Source organism: Myodes glareolus, chromosome 27 (assembly GCF_982192425.1).
Source record: "Myodes glareolus chromosome 27, mMyoGla1.1, whole genome shotgun sequence".
In the NCBI taxonomy this organism is placed as follows: Eukaryota; Metazoa; Chordata; class Mammalia; order Rodentia; family Cricetidae; genus Myodes; species Myodes glareolus.
Genome location: NC_142052.1, coordinates 35,279,255 through 35,300,988, shown reverse-complemented (window position 1 = coordinate 35,300,988; position 21,734 = coordinate 35,279,255). Strand labels below are relative to the sequence as shown.

At 45.4% G+C, this 21,734-nt stretch overlaps 1 protein-coding gene across 4 annotated transcripts in view; it reads left to right on the top strand.

The window, feature by feature from the left end:
* Stat4 (signal transducer and activator of transcription 4) overlaps positions 1 to 17,494 on the top strand; it is a 113,664-nt gene extending 96,170 nt beyond the window's left edge. For all 4 annotated transcript variants that reach the window (XM_087902450.1, XM_087902451.1, XM_087902452.1 and 1 more), the window contains 10 exons: positions 6,388 to 6,471; positions 8,319 to 8,417; positions 10,312 to 10,447; positions 11,811 to 11,860; positions 12,059 to 12,153; positions 12,629 to 12,765; positions 12,963 to 13,154; positions 15,372 to 15,438; positions 15,829 to 15,937; positions 17,184 to 17,494. In XM_087902450.1, the coding sequence (XP_087758576.1) occupies positions 6,388 to 6,471; positions 8,319 to 8,417; positions 10,312 to 10,447; positions 11,811 to 11,860; positions 12,059 to 12,153; positions 12,629 to 12,765; positions 12,963 to 13,154; positions 15,372 to 15,438; positions 15,829 to 15,937; positions 17,184 to 17,210 (996 nt within the window). In that variant the 3' untranslated portion in view covers positions 17,211 to 17,494. The remainder of the gene's footprint in view (positions 1 to 6,387; positions 6,472 to 8,318; positions 8,418 to 10,311; positions 10,448 to 11,810; positions 11,861 to 12,058; positions 12,154 to 12,628; positions 12,766 to 12,962; positions 13,155 to 15,371; positions 15,439 to 15,828; positions 15,938 to 17,183) is intronic.
* Positions 17,495 to 21,734: the final 4,240 nt, after the last annotated feature.

Sequence of the window (21,734 nt, the reverse complement as noted above, 5' to 3'; positions counted from 1 at the left end):
GACGCCGAGGTACATTTAGACCAAGTCACAGGCTCCAATGCCGTTTTGTGTGCTCAAGAATCAAGAAACAGTTGACTGCTAGGAAATACCTGGAGAAAGATGATCCAGCCCGGGGGGGGGGGGGGGGGAGTGCTGGGTAAGTAAGTGACCAAAGGAATGCTAGGGGAAGTAGAATAGCAGGCAGGAGGTGGCGTTCATAGAGCCACGGGTCCAGCAATCGTAGTGGCACGTTTTAGGAAGACAGGAAGCAAGGATCCCATGACCTCATTCTCGGGCTTCAAAGGTTGCTATTGCTTATCTAAGAGCACCTGCAGCAAGTGTGCATACCCTGCTGAGAAATCGTTTAACAGTTCCTCCTGGTAAATACTGTGAACGGGGTATTCGGGCTAGCGCTGTGAGGTGGGTAGCATATGCCTTCCAGTTAAGGGAGCTGAACTCGGCTGGCGTTTGCACAGGCGGTTAATGGCAGGGACCCACATTAAACCCTGGTAGTCTGTGCTGCCCATCCTTCTCGGGTGCATCTTTCTGGGATCTTACAGTCTCTGGGAGGGTGAAGGACCTCCTCCTTCTACCCCACTTCACACATCACCGGCTAGCTAGTGCAGAAACAGGAGCCATCGGCAGAGGCTCCTTGCCAAGACTGGAAGGAGATTAGCAGAGCACTTCCTTAGGAAATGTTAATACCTTTTACCTTTTGGGCTCCCCTTTGCTTCTCTGCTGTGCCTCTGGGGAATTTGAAAACAGCCTTGGTTTGCGCTCCACTTCTCATGGGAGAGATAACTTGGGCAAGCCACTTTCTTCCTCTCCATTCCCTTTTCTCCAGATATGGCTAATGTTATCCTACACTTCTTTTGACCGGACCCAGGGAGGAGGATGTGTGAGTTAGTTATGGGTGACAATGGGCCGAGGTTGGCCGTGGTTCTTACAGATCAGGATTCCGTGCCGCCTGCTCTATGGGGAACTCGCATGCAGTGACTTGAAACAACTGTAGATCCTTGTCCTTCTCTGCCCACCCATGTGTCACATCCTTAGCTGAAGGCATGCCCTCTTTCATGGGATGCAGGGCACACCCCCATCTGTCGGCAAGCAATAACCCAAAGTAAACAAATAAAATGATTCTTGTCATCTCTCGGGTGACCAGACTCTGAAGCTACCTCTCTAAGTCCATGAAAGAAGCATTCCCCGGAAATGACCTTTCTCCCAAGTCCTTACAGAAGAGAGACAGAAGCCTCTTTCCCTACCCCTGCCCTCTCTGAGTGCAGCAGCATCCATTCAGTATCCGCATCATACGTACTTGCTGAGAAAGCTTTCATTCACGTGAGTCTGTGTCTGTGGGCTCTCCCATGATTGTACCTTAGCGCTCTGCTCTTGGGCTCTCCCGTGATTGTCCCATTAGCGTTCTCCGCTCATGGGCTCTCCCATGATTGTAACGTTCGCGCTCACTGCTCATGGACTGTCCCGTGTTTGTACCGTTTAGCTCTCTCCGCGCATTATTTGCCGGCATCCAAGCCAGTTCTTAGTTTTCTTTTCGTTTTTAAGATAGATAAATATTTTGTGACAGATAAATATTTGCTAAAAAGATTGTTTCCCTAAGTACTGCAGTTTTGCCTGTGCCGTTACGTAGGTTCTAGCTTATTAAACAAGCAAAGACCTGGACTTGGGGTGCACACCTGTAACCTCAATACTCCAAAGCAGAAAGAAGGACCAGCAGAAGACTTCAGGGTCTTAGTTCCTCAGCTCACAGCACATTGGAAGCCAGCCTAGACCACAGGGCACCCATCTCAAGCAATCAGACAAGCAAACATAGAGGAACAAACAGCCATGTCTTCTTCCTGGAGGATTTAAGCATTGGTTCATATTGGCTGGGTTTTCAGGATGCAGTACTGGACAGTCGGCAGCAAGAGCAGTAAGGACAGACTGAGGGATCGACTCCAGGACCATGAAACTGCCTAGTGTATGGCTTGGACTACATCGGCAAAATAATGGAGGCTTTGCTTGATGGCCATGAAAGGGTGGGAAATTAATGCTGCATCGCTCTGTCAGACTTCTTATTCAGTCCTGTGTATTGGCTTTTGGCCTCACTGCCATAATTTGATGTCAGTGTGCATCCTATCGGAGCAGGGGATTTCAAGTGAACAACATAAATTGATTAGAATCACCAAGAAGCGTTCTTGTCATCCAGATTTAAAAAACAAAGCCCTAAAGCATGAAATTTTCCTCAAAGTTAATGGACAACTCTGGCGGTCATTGCCCTGGTTGCAGAAGCTTTCTTTCTACTACTATCATTTTTAAAATAAGAATATAATAACGCCATTTCCCCTCTCCCTCCTACCCCTCCATGTCCCTAGCACCGCTGCCTCCCAAATACGTGTGTGTGTGTGTATGTGTGTGTGTGTGTGTATTCCAAGACCTACATTTGGATGCTGAACACATGTGTCACAACTTTTAAAAAGAGGAGGAAAATATCCATAATGAGCCATTACATGCATGCCTACACGTATGAATTAAGCTGCCTACCAAAATGGGGTGGGCGGGCTGCGAGGCAGGGTTTTCCTGCGGTGGGCGGGCTGGGAGGCAGGGTTTTCCTGCGGTGGGCGGGCTGGGAGGCAGGGCTTTCCTGCCCCTCCAGGTGTAAACAGCTCTGCGGTGCTGAACTAATTAATCAGTTAAGTTAGGTGACGGCTGTATGTCAGAGTAGGAGGCTAGGCCATATTGTAACAGTTTGTTAACTTGGTTTATGGTTATTAAATATTTAAACATGCTAGTATTGGGCTTTCAATTGCATGCTTGCAGGAGTCCTCTCAAATAATTTGCACATGCTTATCTAACATTGAACTGGATAAAAAAAAAAAGAAGAAGAAGACCACCCCTTTGTGAACATCCAATGAAAATTTAGGTTCCCCAGTCATCTTGGTGGTGTGCTTGTACAACGTAAGTGTCTTTCCTCATCGTTAGGGAGGTTTTTCTCTTACGCTCAACCAAAAGGATGGCTGTAGCATGAGAGCCTACTCGTTGGGGTTTCTGTCCTGCCTAGATCACAAATGGTGTGAGAGGTCCTTCTGTCTATGTGTTGCTTTCATTGGTTGAATAAAGAAACTGCCTTGGCCTTTTGGTAGGGCAGCACTTAGGTAGGCAGAGTAGACAGAACTGAATGCTGGGAAGAAGGACAGACAGAGAGCAGCCATGGAGCTGCCAGGTCAGACATGCTGAATCTTTCCCGGTAAGCCATGACCTCGTGGTGTTATACAGATTATTAGAAATGGGTTAAATCAAGATGTGAGAGTTAGCCAATAAGAGGCTAGACATAATGGGCCAGGCGGTGTTTAAATGAATACAATTTCTATGTGATTATTTGGGGTGTAAGCTAGCAGGGCAGCCGGGACCAAAAGCAGGCCCTCCCACACAACAGACAGGAACAGACTTCCGTGCTGTGTGGGGAAGGGAAATGGGCTAGTTGTCACGTTCACCCACTAGGAATACTGCGAGCTGTTGCCCGAGGAATTTGCAAACGGTATTTGCTACACAAGGTTTTCTGTTAATCTACAGCAAAAAGCCACGGTGTGTTCATCTCACTACATCCGGGCAATCAAGCCTGCGACGACCTTCCAGCCCGAGGAAGAGAGGCCATTTTCCCTCTGTGCTTTCTCCAGATGAACACATCCTACGTTTAACGTGATCAGCAGCACTTAGATTCTCTCACGGAATTCTTATTCGCATCATATTTGGCTAATTTTCTATCTTAAAATGCATACAGAGGGCTCGAAATTGCTGTTGATCTTTGGTGATATTCCTCCACTTCTCCCAGGGTGGCCCTGTCCTCTGAACTCCCCTGGCTTTTGAAGTTTAGACAAGTCCATTTCTCTCACTTGTTCCCGGACTTGTTTTATGAATGGTGTGAGTTTTCTATCACAAAACTGGCCACGTCCCTTTTGAGACTAAATGAAATGTTAATGGGCCACATCAAGAATAATTGCTTCAAATTCTACCTGCAGTTCTTGCTAAAACGCCTGAGCTAGACACCCCATTTTTCTAATAGGCTTCTAATGATGGCAGTTCTGCTGGTTGTAAGCAGAGTGAAGTACTGTAGGTTGCCATCAGAGAAAAAAAAAATGACAATCTCTCTCCAAGTCAATTCCTAAACCTCTCTCTCTTGAATTCATTTTTGAGCTGTGAATATAATTCTTATTTCTTGTAGTTTTTAAATTTTTCCTATTAAATTCCTAAATTGTTTCCTGAGTACAGGATTAAGTTGTGACTTTTTATGGGAAGTATCGATACATATAAATTTTCCTCTACTTTCATAATATTATACAAAGTCATTGCAATTATATAAAACTTAACATCTGAGTCAAGCTGCATCCTACAATTGCATTCCCGTTCTTGCACTGCTTCCAGTTTTCTCGGGACATAGTGGTTGCTTGAGTCTTTACTTACCTCATTTAAGGACCTGTCACTCATGCAGCCCCAAACTTTCCATCAGAATGAGAAGATCCCTCATTTACAGTCAAACATGGCTATCTGAGTGTTTCTCTTTTCCTTTGCTTCCATGGCTAGCTATACCCCCCATCCTCATATTAGTGAAGTTTTTTGTCAGTTAAAAATAGAGTTTTCATCTGGTTTGGGCTGTCATTTCTCCCTCCTGTCCTGCCCGTTCACCTTCCAATTCTGTTGTATAGTTGTTACTTGGTTTGTTTGGTTTGATTTTCTTTTCTATGTTAAAGTTCTTTTGATTTCTTTGCTAGAGATCTCTACCCTGTTATTCTGGATAGGTCTATGTCCTCCTTTTTCTTAGCTATTTCTTTTGATTTTGAAAGAAAACTAGTTTGTAGGAACCAGCTTCCGGAGGCTTTCAGTGGGCACTCTTGACTGCTAATTTGGATAGGCATAGAATACTGTACTAGAAATAACTTTATTCGTAATTTTTTTAAAAAATGGCATTCCAGTTATTTCATGTTCTGATTCTCTCTGTTTTTTAAAACAATGTATTTATCTGTATTTTATGTGCATTGATGCTTTGCCTGCACGTATGTCTGTGTGAGGGTGTCAGATCTTGGAGTAATAGACAGTTGTTAGCGGCCGAGTGGGTGTTGAGATTTGAACCCGGGTCCCCTGGAAGAGCAGTCGGTGCTCTTAACCATTGTGGTACTTCATTCCTGTACTCCTGGCCCTTAGACTTTCCATTTGATCTCTGGTTTCTGGAAATTTACAGTGTTGGGGGTTGGTATGACTTTTTGTATATCCATTGTGGCTGGCATCCTTGGACCCTTTATACGGTTGCCTGGCACAGATTAGTGGCAATGTCCACTCATCGCAATGGGGTCGTTTGCCATTTAATCGTTGGGCAAACTGAGCCTGGCATGCAGTCTTTACTTTTTTTACAAAATGGTTTGCTTTTTGCATTTTCTTCAGAGGTTTTTGTCTGGTTGGTTGGCTTGAAGGTTTTTTGTTTGTTTGTTTCACACCTGTATTTCATGTGAGAGACTGTCAAATGTCTAATAATCATTAGCGTGGCGTTTCACAACTGAGCCTAGAACCCACTTAGAAGCCCTCTGTGTATGTTGAGTCTGCAGAATCAAGGATGAACTCTTAGGAGCTGACTGTTTCTTGGGGAACTGCTCCTGAAAGGCAATAACTGTGAGCTCGCCTTTGGTCTGGTCCACATCCGAATGTAGTTCCTGATGTCAAGTGCAGACAGGGAATAGACTTCAGCACAGGCTCCCACAGACTCCTTCTCCCTTCACTTGGCAGTGCCCCACTGCCCACACGTTGTCTTCCACCCAGAACGCAAAGTCTTCTAATTCCATTGACTCATCCGCTCTGAAGAGAAAACCTCTTGTCGCTTGGGCAGGCCAAGGGGTGGTGTAGACGTCCTTGCATGGGCCGGGGCTCTTGGCTGGCCTGTTAGGGCCCCTCTTTCAACCTCAGAGCAGTTAGGGGCTTCGAACTTCTTCCAACTTTTCCACACTTCCCTGCCTCTGAATTCCCTGTCTGGGAATCTGAATGACAACTTAGTTTTACCGAAATCTTATTAAAGTTTCTAAAGCAAAGAGAAGAAAATGTCTGTATCTTGCATGCCATCTGTAACCAGAGCTGTCTTGATATCTTTTCCAATCAAATTCATTACGAGATTATAAGTCTTTCTATAGACACATAAATGAGTGGCTTATTAGAATAAGGAATGACTTAGCATTTCAACTACTGAAAATATACCAGAGTTTTAAAATTCATGTTTTGGAAACTCAAAGTCATGGTTTGTGGAAAAGATTTCTTTGACTACCTTACTTTAAAACAATAATATGGATTTTTATGACATTTACTTGGTTAATTTTTCTATCTCTACTAGAAAAGCTGCCTTTGTAAGAAAGGAACTCCTTTGTTTCCCCATAGGGCTGCCACATGGTGACGGAGGAGCTACACTCCATAGCCTTTGAGACCCAGATATGCCTCTATGGCCTCACCATTGACTTGGAGGTAAGTGTCTCAAGAAACATCTCCTCACTAGTAAGTTCCACAGCAACAAGTCAGCATTTATAGTGAGAGCTCAATCGTTCTAGGTTGTTGTATGTTCTTCACATATTATTTAGAAAAACACTGTGTCAGGGGCTGGAGAGATGGCTCAGAGGTTAAGAGCATTGCCTGCTCTTCCAAAGGTCCTGAGTTCAATTCCCAGCAACCACATGGTGGCTCACAGCCATCTGTAGTGAGGTCTGGTGCCCTCTTCTGGCCTGTAGGCATACACACAAACAGAATATTGCATACATAATAAATAAATAAATATTTAAAAAATAAAAAAATAAAATTTAAAAAACCAAAAACAAAACACTGTGTCAAATATCCACTAAAAAGTTAAGATGTCATTCTGGTTAAAGAAAAAGGATTTTTAAAAAGTCATGACTAGTCAATATATGTGGACTAATTTGTTATCCACATTTTTATTATTTTACAAATTATAAATATTCAACAGAAAGCATACAGAGAAGTAACCATCCTTGGACTGTGTGATATTGTGATCTATTTTCAAAAATGTGAGCTATGTATTAAAACCTCGTGGAAAGTTCTCTGCTGTGATGAGCAGAAGAAAGTGGTGGGGATGCTGGTGGTTGTTGTCTTAGATCATCTACCAGTAGCCTTTGAACTCTAAGAATAAAGGAGCCTTTGGAGGGCTAAACTGAACGCATTTATTATGAATTCTTTAAAGTCAGGGCACCATGGGTTGCGTGTCCACCATTGCCTGTACACAATTCCTAGCACATGCTAAAGCCCCCATATATGTTGAAAAGACAAGCCAGTAACAAGTCAGTAACACTCCATTTTTGGGTAGCTTGCATGTGATTCAGCTTGAGTGTGTTGTTTTAGATTCTGCCTTTCCCTCTTCGTCTGAGGCATTCAAATGTGTGTCAACTCCTCCACATCTTTCCGCTAACCCTCCACAAGCTGCTTGGTTCCTCAGCTCCTGGGGTATTTCTAGCCACAGGCATTTCCTGTCTATTAGGAAGGGGCTGCTGTTCTGTGATTAGCCTCCCAGGCTAGTCTGTGAAAGCCTGTCTACTTTGTACCACAGAAAACAGCACTGACGGGCTGGAGAGATGGCTCAGTGGTTAAGAGCATTGCCTGCTCTTCCAGAGGTCCTGAGTTCTATTCCCAGTAACCACATGGTGGCTCACAACCATCTCTAATGTGTTCTGGTGGCTTTCTGCATCCATGCAGGCAAAATGCTGTATACATAACAAATAAACAAATATAAATAAATAAGTAAACAAAAAAGGAAGAAAGAAAGAAAGAAAGAAAGAAAGAAAGAAAGAAAGGAAAGAAAGAAAGGAAGGAAAGAAAGAAAAAAGAAAACCGTATTGATAATAGTACTAACTGTTCCTTGAAGCAGGCGGGGCAGCTCCAACTCCCATAAGTGCCCCTCTCCAGCTTTAAAGACGAACTCCTACTTCCAGTATGGACATTAATTAGGCACCAGGTCATGATCAGATCATAGTGGCTCATCCCCCAAGTAAATTTCAGGTCAAATTCTTTAGCACAGCTTCAAAGGATGGCAATGACTAAATCTTCACCGAAACCACTCGGGTTGTGTTTGGGGCATTGTGTGGCAGGAGGAAGTACCGTCATTTCTCAGTGTCAAGGAAGATAGTGAGGAAACTGCGTGCTTGCTGGTGTCGGGCGCTCAGACAGGGTTCCTGTTCCTTTTCTGCCTGCACCCCAGCTTGTGTGTGCTCAGAAGTTCTTCTTGTGGCTTCTGGGTAGCAGGATAGGAAGACGGGGGCTGTTAACTTGTTAACCTGTAATAACTTCTTTTTTATATATATAACTAGACCAACTCCTTACCCGTGGTGATGATTTCTAATGTCAGCCAACTGCCCAATGCTTGGGCTTCCATCATTTGGTACAATGTGTCGACCAACGATTGCCAGGTAAACTTCCGACCCCTATCTCTCCGTTTCTCGTCCTATTTAACTTTTCCTCTCAACTGTGCGTAAGCCCTGTTAGGTCATGCTTAAGGTGTCCTGCTCGAATTGAGCAGGGTGGCACACATCTAGAATCCAAGCCCGTGAAGGTCTCAGGCAGGAAGACGGTGATCTGAAGCAAATCCGAGTCAAACCCGGGCTACATAGCAAGATCCTGCCTCAGAACGAATGAGAATAATGAAGGGGGAGGCGGTTGTGTGTACTTGCAGACTTGTACTCCGAGAGTTCTGACCAGTGACCATGACGGACACTGGCTATTTCAACTCTGAGCGGTCCCAAGACTGCATCATTGTGGATTCGAAGGCTGTCCCGGTTCTGCCGGGAAACATCTGGCTCCAGAATTTTCTAATTGCTGTCATAACTTGCTATCTGACTACCTTAACCTCTGGGCACCTTTCCTCGGTCTCTTCTAGAAAGGCACAGAATTATTTTCCAAATAAGTGGCCAGGATATTCATCAATCTTGCCTGAGCTCTGACAGAAGAAATTTTGTACTTGGTTAGGGATAGATCTGAGCCGTTCTCAGTTTAAGCTGGATTTTAGCGCCATCTGGTGGTTCTTTGAGGCACTTGCCCCAAATGGCCTTTAGTCACAGGTGCCAGGATTTAAATGAAAACCAGCATTTTTAATGAAAACCAGGGAATGGGAAAAAAAAATTATTTCACACTCCCTCTTGCTCTGTTCTTAAGACGGAGAAAACAAAACCACAGACTGTATGTTGTGTTGCCAAGCATTTAGTTCCAGAAGAAGCAGTTCTTCCAGCAGTTTCTGCTAGAAGATTTCTTTCCCCTAGGTGACTGTGTTAAGAAATGATCGCAAATAGGGCAGCTTTTCAGTGCCTTTTCCCTTTAATGCAATATTCCCTAAAGGGAACCATGCAGAAAACGGCTCAGTCCTATTCACCCTCATCCCTGGATGCTCGGGCATCTGAGACAGATCAATGGCTTAGCCCCATCACCCTCATCCCTACCCTCATCCCCAGATGCCCAGACATCTGGAACAGACCAACTGTAAAGAAGAAGGCTGCCAAGGGCTAAGGTCCCTCTTGGGTCAAAGAATCCACCAGCCAGTTCTCTGGTCTTTAAGGCCAAGAACAGCCCTTAGCACTGCATGACTCTTCCCTTTAAGAGCTATGCATCTACTTATCTCTTCCAACTATGGGGCAGGGGAGGAAAGTGGGGTGCCTCTGTCCTCCAGCTTCAGGGCCGCACCACACTTTGTCCTTAGCAGCGTCAGCTAGGAAGCCACAGAGGCCGCCATATGCACCCTTCCTGAACAATTGGGCTCCAGTGTGAAGATCTGGACACGGAGGTCACAGCCTCCTCGTGAAGCCAAACCGAACAGCTAAGGCTGACTTAGTAACTCAGCCTCCCTTCAGACTCCGAGCTCTCGTGCCTTCATTAGACTGTCCTCCCTGGCCTTTCTCCAGATGTGCTTCTCAAAGAGAGAACAGTGTCCCCAGAAATCCTTCCGCTCTCCTCCTCCTCTTCCCGTCTTGTGATCTTTGCTGGATGCAGTGCCCTCTTTCACGATGAGCTAATTGAACATGTCCACAGGGAAGGCTATCTGTATGGTTACTGCCGGGCAACAACTACCTGTATACGCTTATTGCTGGTTGAGCTGGTCGTTCAGAGAATGTTGGGAGATAGCAATTGATTCCATCGGCAAAGATGGATCCTCAAGTTCCTTAATATTACGGAACACGGGCACGGAAAAGCTCAGTCTTAACAATCCGTGTGGTTGACTTCGCTCGACCCCAACTTTAAATCAGGGCAGCGCTGTGTTCAATGTGGTGTTCCCCCATGCAATTCCCGGATAGCATCACCGTGACTCTGTTTCAGAACTTGGTTTTCTTCAATAATCCTCCGTCTGTCACTCTGACTCAACTCCTGGAAGTGATGAGCTGGCAGTTTTCATCCTACGTCGGCCGTGGCCTGAATTCAGACCAGCTCAACATGTTGGCAGATAAGCTCACAGGTGAGGGCACACGGGCACGGAGGGTTTGCCTCTTTGTGGCACCAGAGTGTTAGAAAGCAATTACGCTACTCCCGTTGAGAGTTCTGGCGAGTGTCGCGCTTTCTTGAATGCCTACTGTGTATCGGCAGACACAGGCCCAAGTGTTTTTCTCCTTTTAATCCTCGCACTGTTCCTTGGGGCTAATGATATTTATTGTACTGATTTGAGGAAGCTGGGGCTCAGAGGTCGCAGCCTCACCCTGCCGCTAGGAGGCAGCAGCGCCCCGCTGTGCACCCGACCGGAGCTCCTCTGCAGCCAGTCCCTTCCATTCACACTCTGGTTCCCTGGAGTTCTTAAGCCACTTCCTCTGTGTAGACTGTGAAGCATTCACGGTGCCGTTAACCAGCTAGAGCATGCTGGTCCGAGTACAGGAAATGGAACAGAAACTCAGAGACACCAAGAATGACCGAATGCCTGACATTACGGTAGCTTCTTTGTCTAGACTGTACAGATGTCGTCAGCAGCCCTTCCTGTACTAATTGCCGTCTAAGCTTTGCCCTGATTTCTTAAAGACACCAGAATTTTGACAAGCAAGCGCCCTCAGCACCAGGGAGAGCTCACATTGAGTGTGGATGTGTTTGCAGTTAAACTACTGCCAAGGTTTGATCTGCACAGAATCTGGGGCAGCAGACTGGCTGGTGGGATGCTGGCTTGCTTGCCACACGCACCCATTGGCTCATCAGTCGGCATTCAGATACATCTGGCCTTTTGGACAATTTAAACACTTACCGAATATAAATTTTTATCTTGAATTCATAAACAGCGGTGGTAGATATTGGCACCACCAATAAGTAGCTCATGCTTTTAAGTATATTAGTATGTTACTAGCAATAGTATAGATTAGCATGGATTGCAACTGCAGTCTTAGGATCTTTAGCAAATTATCCGCAGAAATGGAGTTTTCTTAGAATTTAGATAGTATTAATAGTGTTCTAGATCAAAATAGTTGTTGGCTGCTTATTATCAACGTGATTTCCAAGCCCATTGTTTTTACTTTAGTGGGCAAGTCGCCACCCTTTGGCTGCTTCTACTGTCCCCACAGCCCCTTGCCCTCCACTGTCCCTCCTCCCTGGGGTGGCTTCCGTGGGTCGCCCTCTGCCAGCTTATCCTCCCATTCGTGGAGTGTCCTAAAGCCGTCGCCGGCTCCTCCCTCCCAAAGCTGTTTATTAGGTACTGAACCTCTCAGGCACCGGGAAGGTCCCACGTCTCCATCGCAAGTCCGCGCTTACAAAGGCGCGGGGCGAGAGACTAGGCCAGGCACAGAACAGAAAGAAAGTCTCACTGTTGTTAAATTTTTCTGTTTATTTTTTTTCTTTCACTTTAGTCCAGGCTAACTACAGCGACGGTCACCTCACCTGGGCCAAGTTCTGCAAGGTACAAACGGGGATGGGGTGTTCTGGCGCTACTTTTTGCGGCTGCGGCTGCAGCTCCCTGCCATTGCCGATGCTTTGAAGGAGTTCCCGGATGAGAGTGTCCTGCTCAAAGGGAACGTTTGTAAAAGTTAGGGTGGGTTCTATCCTGGTGCGGCTTATGTCACCGGCCTTATCCATTTGTGTGCCTTCTTCCTGATAGGAACATCTGCCTGGCAAACCGTTTACCTTCTGGACCTGGCTGGAAGCAATTTTGGACCTGATTAAAAAGCACATTCTCCCCCTGTGGATTGATGGGTGGGTTCACAGGCTCTGTTTTTTCATATGAGTGCTTTTTTCTGCTTTAATTTTTAAGTTTTTTTCCTTGCTGGGCGGTGGTGGCACACGCCTTTAATCGCAGCACTGGGGAGGCAGAGGCAGGCGGATCTCTGTGAGTTCGAGGCCAGCCTGGTCTCCAAGAGCTAGTTCCAGGATAGGCTCCAAAGCTACAGCGAACACCTGTCTCAAAAAAAATAAATAAATTATTTTTTCCCATTTCTTCTTTAAAGTGTGTTTAGGGGGAAAACACAATTGTAGCTTCTTCGAGAGTAACCTATAATAATATATTGTGCATTTATACTGTATGCATGTATTATATAATATGCATGTGTTGTGTAATGATAGCAGAGTTCGGTACAATTGCTTGTGTTAGGTCTATTCTTTGTGAATGAAGTCAGTGGAGATGTAACGACAATCAGATGAGACTATGCCTTGCCCCTTGCTCTGATTTTAGGTACATCATGGGCTTTGTCAGCAAAGAGAAGGAACGGCTTCTGCTCAAGGATAAAATGCCCGGGACATTCTTGTTAAGATTCAGTGAGAGTCATCTTGGAGGGATCACCTTCACCTGGGTGGACCACTCTGAAAACGGTACGGCGTGGCACTCCCTCACTGCCTTGGCTAGGAATTGGTCCCCTGTGAATTCTGAAAGCCCATGTTGCACGCTTTGTTGCGTGTACAGTCTGCATTGATGGGACTCCAGGAGGTCATACCTTTTAGCTATGGAGATAATGCGGGTGGAGGAATGATCACGGAGAACCTGAATATCCCCGTTTCTGGGCTTTCAGGAGAAGTGAGATTCCACTCTGTGGAACCCTACAACAAAGGGCGGCTGTCAGCTCTGCCGTTCGCTGACATTCTGCGAGACTACAAGGTTATTGTGGCCGAAAACATCCCCGAGAACCCTCTCAAGTACCTCTACCCCGACATTCCCAAAGACAAAGCCTTCGGCAAACACTACAGCTCCCAGCCTTGCGAAGGTCTGTGTTTACTTTTCTCATGAGATTTTGGGAAATGATGTCATAACAGAGAACCGTGGAGGAAGTTCCTCTTTTTTTTATTACTTTGATGTTGTAATATCCCAGGGTCCAATGAGGGTAATGAATTGTCTTGTCAGTGGTTAGTAGAGTAACATTCATGGCTACAACAGACCTCACCATAGCCAAGCCAGCTTTTTGTAGAGCTTGGAGTTCATCCCCCTTAAACACAGGAGCGAAGCACTAGTCATAAAAACTCAGAGAGAGAAATTGGGGTTCAACTTGAAGACCCGAAAAGCAAAGCAGCCAGCCACTGGCTCTTACCTCAACCTCAGTCAGAAATGACGATCCTGCCTCCAGGAATCTCAGGAGGAGACTGACTGAGAGCTTTCTCCTCCTGTTTTATATTCCTCTCTAGTGCTGAGATGAAAGGCATGCACCTGGGCTGCAAGACTGGCCAGTGCGACTGTTTTGCTCTCTGAACGTCAGGGAAGGATTAATTATTAAAAATAAAAATGTAATGCCACTACACGGGAATGCTGATGGCTGCATGCCTGTGGCTCAGGGAAGGGAGCTGATGGCTGCAAAGCTTTCGGGAAAATGCAGCAGTCTGTAGTCCTGCATTGTGCAAAGAAACTTTGAGAGCAAAGAGTTAAGTTTTTCACTCTACCGTGACCTCTCTCTCTTTCTCTCTCTCTCTCTCTCTCTCTCTCTCTCTCTCTCTCTCTTTCCCTGTGTGTGTGTGTGTAAGAGAGAGAGAGTCTAGGGTTGGAACTCTGGCTCTGACGAATGCTGGACAAATAACCCAGCTCTGAATCATATACCCCATCCAGCCTCCCTGTCATCCTTACTCAGAGTGTTTATTCTTTATGTAAGAAGAGACGTGGGGCTCGCTGCTTCACCCTCCTGCCTTGCCAGACTCTCCTTCTATGTGTCCTAAAGCTCCAGAAGAGTAACTATCCCAATAGACATTCCACGCTATTGAATACATAAAAGAAAATCATAAAATTAGCTGTCTGAGGTAAGGGGCTCTCCATTCTCTCTCATGAATGCACAGTTGGCCCCTCTAGTCACAGTTTGCACATCTTATTCAGCCCACTAGATAGCAAAAAGAAGTTTTCGAGATTGCAGCAGCATTGAAGATGGAGACCTTTTCTTTTCTTTCTTCTATAAGCCGTAGAGAATGACAGCTCTTGAAACAGCGTCTATGCTGATGCAGTATTGTCGGTAACCTAGAAAGGATGCAAAGCATACAGAAAGGTGTGCTTATATTCCAAGCAAACGCAGCGTGATTGTGCACACAGGATTGAAGCACAGTAGACTGAGTGACTCTCAGGGTTTCTAGAGCCCAGTCCCCTACAGGCACCAAAGGGTAACAGCATGTAGTCTCTAAGGTTCCTCAGTTGTAGTGAATAGCGGAATAATTAAAGTTGGGACACCTTACTGGCATTCGATCAGCATGGTGCACCTGGGAAGACCAAGGTTTGCCTGTTACCGGTACTATGCGGGTTGTCATGGTGTAATGTTATGTAATGTTATTTCTAGGCAAGCTGATGTCCATGCTTCAAAACCTCTGGGTAGTATTAAGTTTATGACTGGCGTTTGAATGAAAGGAATTCTGTTCCTATGTGTGTCAGCCAAAGACAAAGGTTTGTTGGGCTTACAGTTTGGAAGGTGTCAGTCTCTGGAGGTTAATTCCATCACCTCTTGGTAGGCCTACGATGAGACCTCATGATGGGAGTGTGTGACCAAGACACAGAGAGGAAAGAGGCTGGCGCCTCAATATTCCTTTTAAAGCACATAGCTAATGACTCTCCTTTGCCAGGAGACACATTTTAACTATCCCCAGGTGCCCCACAGACGTGACAACCAAACCTTTAAGGCTAAGACCTTCAAAGACACTACGGGGCACTATAAATTTCCTGATGTACAAATGAGTTGGATACTACTGCCTCACTTAAAGGGCAGATGATCAAGCCAGCTCAGTTGTCATCTGTCAGTTTAGAGTCATTAGTACGTGAAGTCGTATCAGCCTGCCAAAAGCTTTGTTGTTTGCCTATGCATTTCAAGTTCACCTGTGTGGCTATTTTGGGAATTACAGGACAAACGTATTATTTATTTTCTTCTGCGCATTTGCGTAGACATTTTCCTAGATGTTCAATTTCCAACTTTATCAATAATGTCAACATTTCTTCCCAACATTGTGCCTTTCTTTTTCAGTTTCGAGACCAACCGAACGGGGAGACAAAGGCTATGTCCCTTCGGTGTTTATCCCCATTTCAACGATGTGAGTAACGTTAGTCACACGTAAAATATTTATTATTGAATTGATTTTTTTCCAAAAGCCTTTTCCTAAAAGATTTATGGGCAGATTGGAGTACATATAACTGAAGATAAAGCATTTTTAAATCCCAATAAAGCATTCTATGTCTCCTCTCTTTGAACACATAAAGCGAGTCTTCAGGGCATGCTCTCCAGCCTATTAAGGCCGAAATTAGAAAGCTGCATTTTGATATGTCATGTATTCCACAGCAGATTGAATGCTCTGATAGGAAATGATGAAGCAGGCAGCTCATTGTCACAAAGAGATGAAGCGTTAGATGAGCCCCGGACATAGCAGGCTACCATGAGCTATTATGTTATAATCCTTGTAATATTCTCCTGTTATCTCTTTAAGCCGAAGTGATTCCACGGAGCCACAGTCTCCTTCAGACCTCCTCCCCATGTCCCCGAGTGTATACGCTGTGCTGAGAGAGAACCTGAGCCCCGCCACGATTGAAACTGCGGTACGTGCTCCCGTCTTTCAGTGGTCTGGGGTGTTGGCAAAGAACCAAAGGTGGCAAGTGAATCACAGGGGTGGTGGCACCTCCTGGGCAAGGAGAACGCACAGTTGCTAACACAAATTCAAGAGCCTATGTATAACAGAAGGCGCTGCTTACGTGGCATGCACGTTGCTAAATCCTGGAGCTGGCGAGAACTGCCTTCCGGTGTTGGCCACAAAACCAGAGGGTCAACTATGCCTACACTTCTCTCCCTGGCGCAACCAAGGTCTATAAGTCTCCTTTGGCAGTTACCTTCAGAAATTCAGGAACCACCAGTTCCAGTTTCTCTTGGGTGTTGCACAGCCCGTCTCTATGGCCCTAGAACATGAAGAACAATCGAAGCATAAGTGTTTTTTTTAATAACGTATTTAACTTTATTTTATGTGCATTGGTGTGAAGGCGTTAGGTCCCCTGAAACTGGAGTTACAGACAGTTGTGAGCTGCCGTGTGGGTGCTGGGAATTGAACCCGGGGCCTCTTGAGCAGCCAGTGCTCTTAACCACTCAGCCATCTCTCCAGCTCGAACATAAGTTTTTTTTTTTTTTTTAAGAACTGTGTCCCCATCTATAACATTACTTGGGATGCTTTCTATTTGTTTCTATCCCCCAATGCTGTCAAAGGGTTTGGCACTCCCAATTTACCAAATGCGAATACATCAGAGCAAAACCTTGCAGGGATCTGGATGCCCAGGAAGCTGCTGCCTGGCTAGAAGTTGAATGGTATTCAATTCTTTAAGAATTCCCAAAATATAGACAGTCCTTGCTTGCCATGCATGGCTTAGCCCAATGTTGGATGTCCTGAATATACCAAAGTTATTTAGATCCAACTGAACTTTTGCTACATTTTGTACCTATTTTTAGGTTTTACTTATTTAAATAATAATTAATATTACTATGTTTAGTGTGATGAATGGATGCGGGGTTTTAATTATCGTGTGCATTTCTGTGTTGAACTCGGGCTTTTGGGGTGACTGCTTTCACCCCATGAGCCACTTTGCCTGCCCCGTGAGTCGACCTCTTAACACAGTTTTTAATCTACTCGAGTTATGCCTCTTATTTCAGACTGATCAGACCTAATAACTCTAATGAGTTCTTAGTTAACTGGTAGAAAGATTACAGATTTTTTAGCAGGCAAAAGAGTATTTGCTCCCTCAAAACTGATTTATTTGCCAAATAGCTTCCTTAACAATCATTTTCCATTTTCCATTTTAGATGAAGTCTCCGTACTCTGACGAATGACAGCATAAAGCGACTCTTTACAGAAGAGAGCAGTTGACAACGGGGATTGTTCTTGGCCAAAGACCACAATTTATTTCTTCAGCTTTGTAGATACTGGTTTCTAGAAAATGGTAGAAGTCCACCATTCTTCTCACCCCAACTGGGAGCGCAGTGACCAGAATGCAAAAAACAAAAAAAGACAAACAAACAAACAAACAAAAAACCCCAAAGCTTCCGATAAACACGCAAGAAGACAGCTGTAAGAAACCAGTGTTGGCAACAATATAACCGAAGACCTCCTTGTATGCATTTGTTTCTGGTTTTATTTCTCAGGTTTTATTTATGCTTTGGCTCTGGAAGCCATGTTAACATTTTGGGTGGGTCGAGAATACAATATCATGTCTGAATTAGTCAAAACCACAGGAAGGGTTACCGGAAAACCAGAGAAGAATCATTAAAGTAGATCCTGGACAGGGCGGGGGGCGGGGGGAATGATGGGGTGTGAAAATCATGACTCACGGGGGTGAACCACAAAGCCTCCAGATGGCCAGTCCTGCTCTGGCACATCTGTGGTGCTCATGGCTACTAGTACCCCTACCGGGATGGGTCTCCCCGTGGGAAGAAGGATCCAGAGTCATCTCTGTAGGGTGGGCAGATGCACTAACATTCAAGGCACTGCAAGTGGACCGACAGGTAAACGTCTTAGGAAATGAAGGCTGGGAAGCAAACAGCAACCTGGACCTCGGATTCCTGGAGGTTGCATAGTTGACACCTCTAGAACATGTCGGACTGAAGGGGCTCAGCAATCCCTTTTGGAGAGAAGGGAGGTGCGTTGCCGACTGGCATTGTGGGTACAGAAGTTGCAGGTGTTTGGGCGCCAGTTCAGCCTAACTGCGGTCTGTGATGTCATTGCTAACTCTGTCTTTGGCCATTTCAGGCATATGTATTCATGCGCTCTCTCTCTCTCTCTCTCTCTCTCTCTCTCTCTCTCTCTCTCTCTCCCTCCCTCCCTCCCTCTCTCCCTCTCTCTCTCTTTCTCTCTCTCTCTCTCATATGTATTCATGGTCTCTCTCTCTCTCTGTCTCCCTCCCTTTCTCTCTCTCTCTCTCTCTCTCATATGTATTCATGGTCTCTCTCTCTCTGTCTGTCTCCCTCCCTTTCTCTCTCTCTCTCATATGTATTCATGGTCTCTCTCTCTCTCTGTCTCCCTCCCTTTCTCTCTCTCTCTCTCTTTCTCTCTCTCTCTCATATGTATTCATGGTCTCTCTCTCTGTCTCCCTCCCTTTCTCTCTCTCTCTCTCTCTCACACACACACACACACACACACACACACACACTTACAGCCAATTACCCTTGTCTTTGCTACTCGCTCACATCCCCCACTAAGCCATAAGCTGTTTCTGTGGAGCAGCCCTAGTCCCAAGCCTGTCCTTTACCCCTTTGTCCCTCTTGGTAGTCTTGAGTGTGTGACGGACAAGGACCATGTCACCTCCAGGACCTTCTCAGTTCCTGCTGCCCTCTGGGAGTCAGCTTCCTGAAGTCACCTGAAACTGACCCGTCGAACTGATGGAAATACTATAAATTTGGGCAGTACAGTGATCTGCTTTCTAGTTTCCTGCCAGGAAATGTTGCCTTGAACTAACTGAGATGTCAGAAAGGGTTTTAGAAGCTCCCCATGCCCTGGAGTTTATCAGAAGTACCACAGAGTCTTACCGACCTAGCAGACACTGGAAAAGGTTTTCAGAATAACGCCAAGGTTCCTATGTGTTCATAGCTGTGTTATCTGTGTTACCAGAGAGAACATGGAAGCTAGCAGCTTGCTTTCGTGAACAGAGGCACGAGTCACCTTATGAGTTCAATAAGTGGTTATTTTTGTTTACATCCAGAAAAATTAAAAGTTCTCTTTTTAAGCTTATTTTATATGATTTTTTAACCATGTGTAGGGCAGGTATGTGCACATAAGTCCCTTTGGAATCTACGGGAATTGGATCTCCCGGAAGCTGCAGTTACAGGCAGTTTTAAGCCCTGGGGGTGGGTCTTTTGTGACCACTAGCACCCCCGGAACCAAGTCCTTAACCCCAGGGTTGCAAGATATTCCCTCAAGGTATCGTCTTTTTGCATAACAGGATTTGGCCAGAAGCATCCTGGAGATACTTGTTTAGTCCAGTTTAAACTGGGCCATGTAAGCTGGAACCGCAATGGGATGGAATTGAGAGCATATTCCCGCCAAACTCTACCACCACCAAAGGGTTTTCCTTTGAACTGTGGTTTGATTTAGGCTGGTATAGAAGTATATATCACAGAGTGTAGGGCTCCAACAACAGTAACTTATTTCTCACCCTCCTGAAAGTTGGAAGTGCAAGACCAGGAGTCGAAGGGGCAGGGTCCCCTTCTTCCAGGCTGCAGAAAGGCGATGTTTGGTCACCTGGTGTCACCACACTTCTGAGAGTGTACTGGGAGCTCAGATGAGGGTGACAGGCCCATTCCTGAGAGCTTCTCTTCATGAGAGCCACAGGTTAGAGCCTCCGAACAGAAGAACGGAGGAGGTATTGGCTGGCTCTCGTTTTCGGTCCATCGTGGTGGGGGACACCTTGGAGGAGCAGCGCCAAGGGAACACAGGGGCCAGGCTATTCTCACTGTGGCAGACAGAAGGAAAAGCAAGCCAGAACTAAAAGTAAATTCAACCTTCAAAGGCGGATAACCGACTTCCTGCAGCTAGGCCCCACCTCTCAAAAGATCCAAAACCTTCAGAACAGTGCCCAGGACTGAGCATTCAAAGTACACATCAGCGGGGAATGTTTGTTTCTCATTTAAACCTCAATTTCAGCGCATGAACTTGGGAGGCACCAATCTTCAGTTCATAGCAAGCAGGTGACAAATCAGATGCTTTTAATAAAATAAAATCTAGATTCGATTTCCAAATATTTCCCTTCTCCTGTCACTGGTCCCAGACTAATCACAGATACACATTTTCCAAATCATTTTTAATATTATCATTTCAGCCAGAGAGATAGTTCAGTCACTAAACTGTTTTGCTCGCTAGCACCAAGACCTGAGTTTAAGGTTGAAAACCCACGTTAAACACACACGCACGCACACAAGCATGCAAGCACACACACACACACACACACACTCATCCATCTGGAACCCCAGAGCTGGCAAGGTGGTATCTATCCCTGAGACTCACTGGTCAGACAGCCTCACCTAGTGACTAATTCCAGAGACCATACCTCAGGGGAAAGGGAAAGTAGGCAGCACCTGAGGAATGACATTCGACATTGTCTTCTGGCCTCCATATATATGTGCAACTAAGAGATTTTTCCTCACCTCACATGGTTCAGGAACCTGGCGCACTCCCTTTAGTAGAGGCGATAAGAGTTTAGGATCAAGCATAGAACTTTACTGTACCACTGAGAAATGGCACAGTTCAGACTTAGCAAATAGGGTGCTGTCCACACTTGCTCCAGTTTCTGACGAAGGGCAGATATCTTTTAAAAGTTGAACGAGAACATTTAGTGATTCAACTGATTCCATTTTCAAAATCTGACTTGTCAGAATAATTAACACACAGTGAAATTAACTTTTGATTGTTGTCAGTATGAATCCAAACAAATCCATGAGTTATGAAATGTAACGTGAGGGCCTGCTTATCGCCCTGGTTGCCCGGCTAACTTAGCCCTGATATAATCATACAGAAAGTCTGCAGAGATTATAAACTGATTGACCTATTATCTCAGGCTTCTTGGTAACTCTTAAAACTTATATCAACCCATTATTCTTATCTATGTCAGCCACATGGCTCAGTACCTTTTTCAGCGGGGCAGGTCACATCCTGCTTCTTCCATGATCTGGGCAGGACTGGAGAAGGAGCTTCCTTCTTCCCAGAATAATGAAATCATCAGCATAGACCATACCCATCTGGATCCTCAGGAAGAGGACGCTGCGATAAAGCTACAAAGAAATAAAGCCACTCACCAAAAAAGCCCAACAGCCTGAGTTTGCTCCCAAGAACACACAAAAAACTGGCAGCTGCTTGCTTCTGTAATCTACGGTGGGGCAGAAGGCAGGGACAGGAGAATTGTGTAGAAACTCAAAGATAGACCAGCCTGGAGTATGCAGCCGGGCAGAAACCAGAGAATCCTCCTCAAAAACACAGTGGGAAGAGAAAACTTGCTCCAGAGAGTTGATCTCTGACCACCACGTGGGCTCAGTGCATGTATGTGGCTGACGGCACTCACACATGCGAACATCATACAGTCTTAAATAATAAAAATGGAACCCCCTCGCTCCCGCTTCAAATCTTTGGGTGACCTGGAGCCCTCCACATTTTACTCAAGTAGAGGGATAGCATTCAGGGGCTTGTGAATTCGAACAGCAAAACTGATGGCTTTATTTCCACCAGCTTCTAGCTGAGTTCTGATCTCCACCAACTTTGAATCAAGGGCAGCAACTCAGATCCCATACCACCATTATCTCGTATGACAGTCAGAGTGACCTCAGAATATTGTATACGCTAAGTGCAGTTTAGAAACTGTGTCAGTCAGA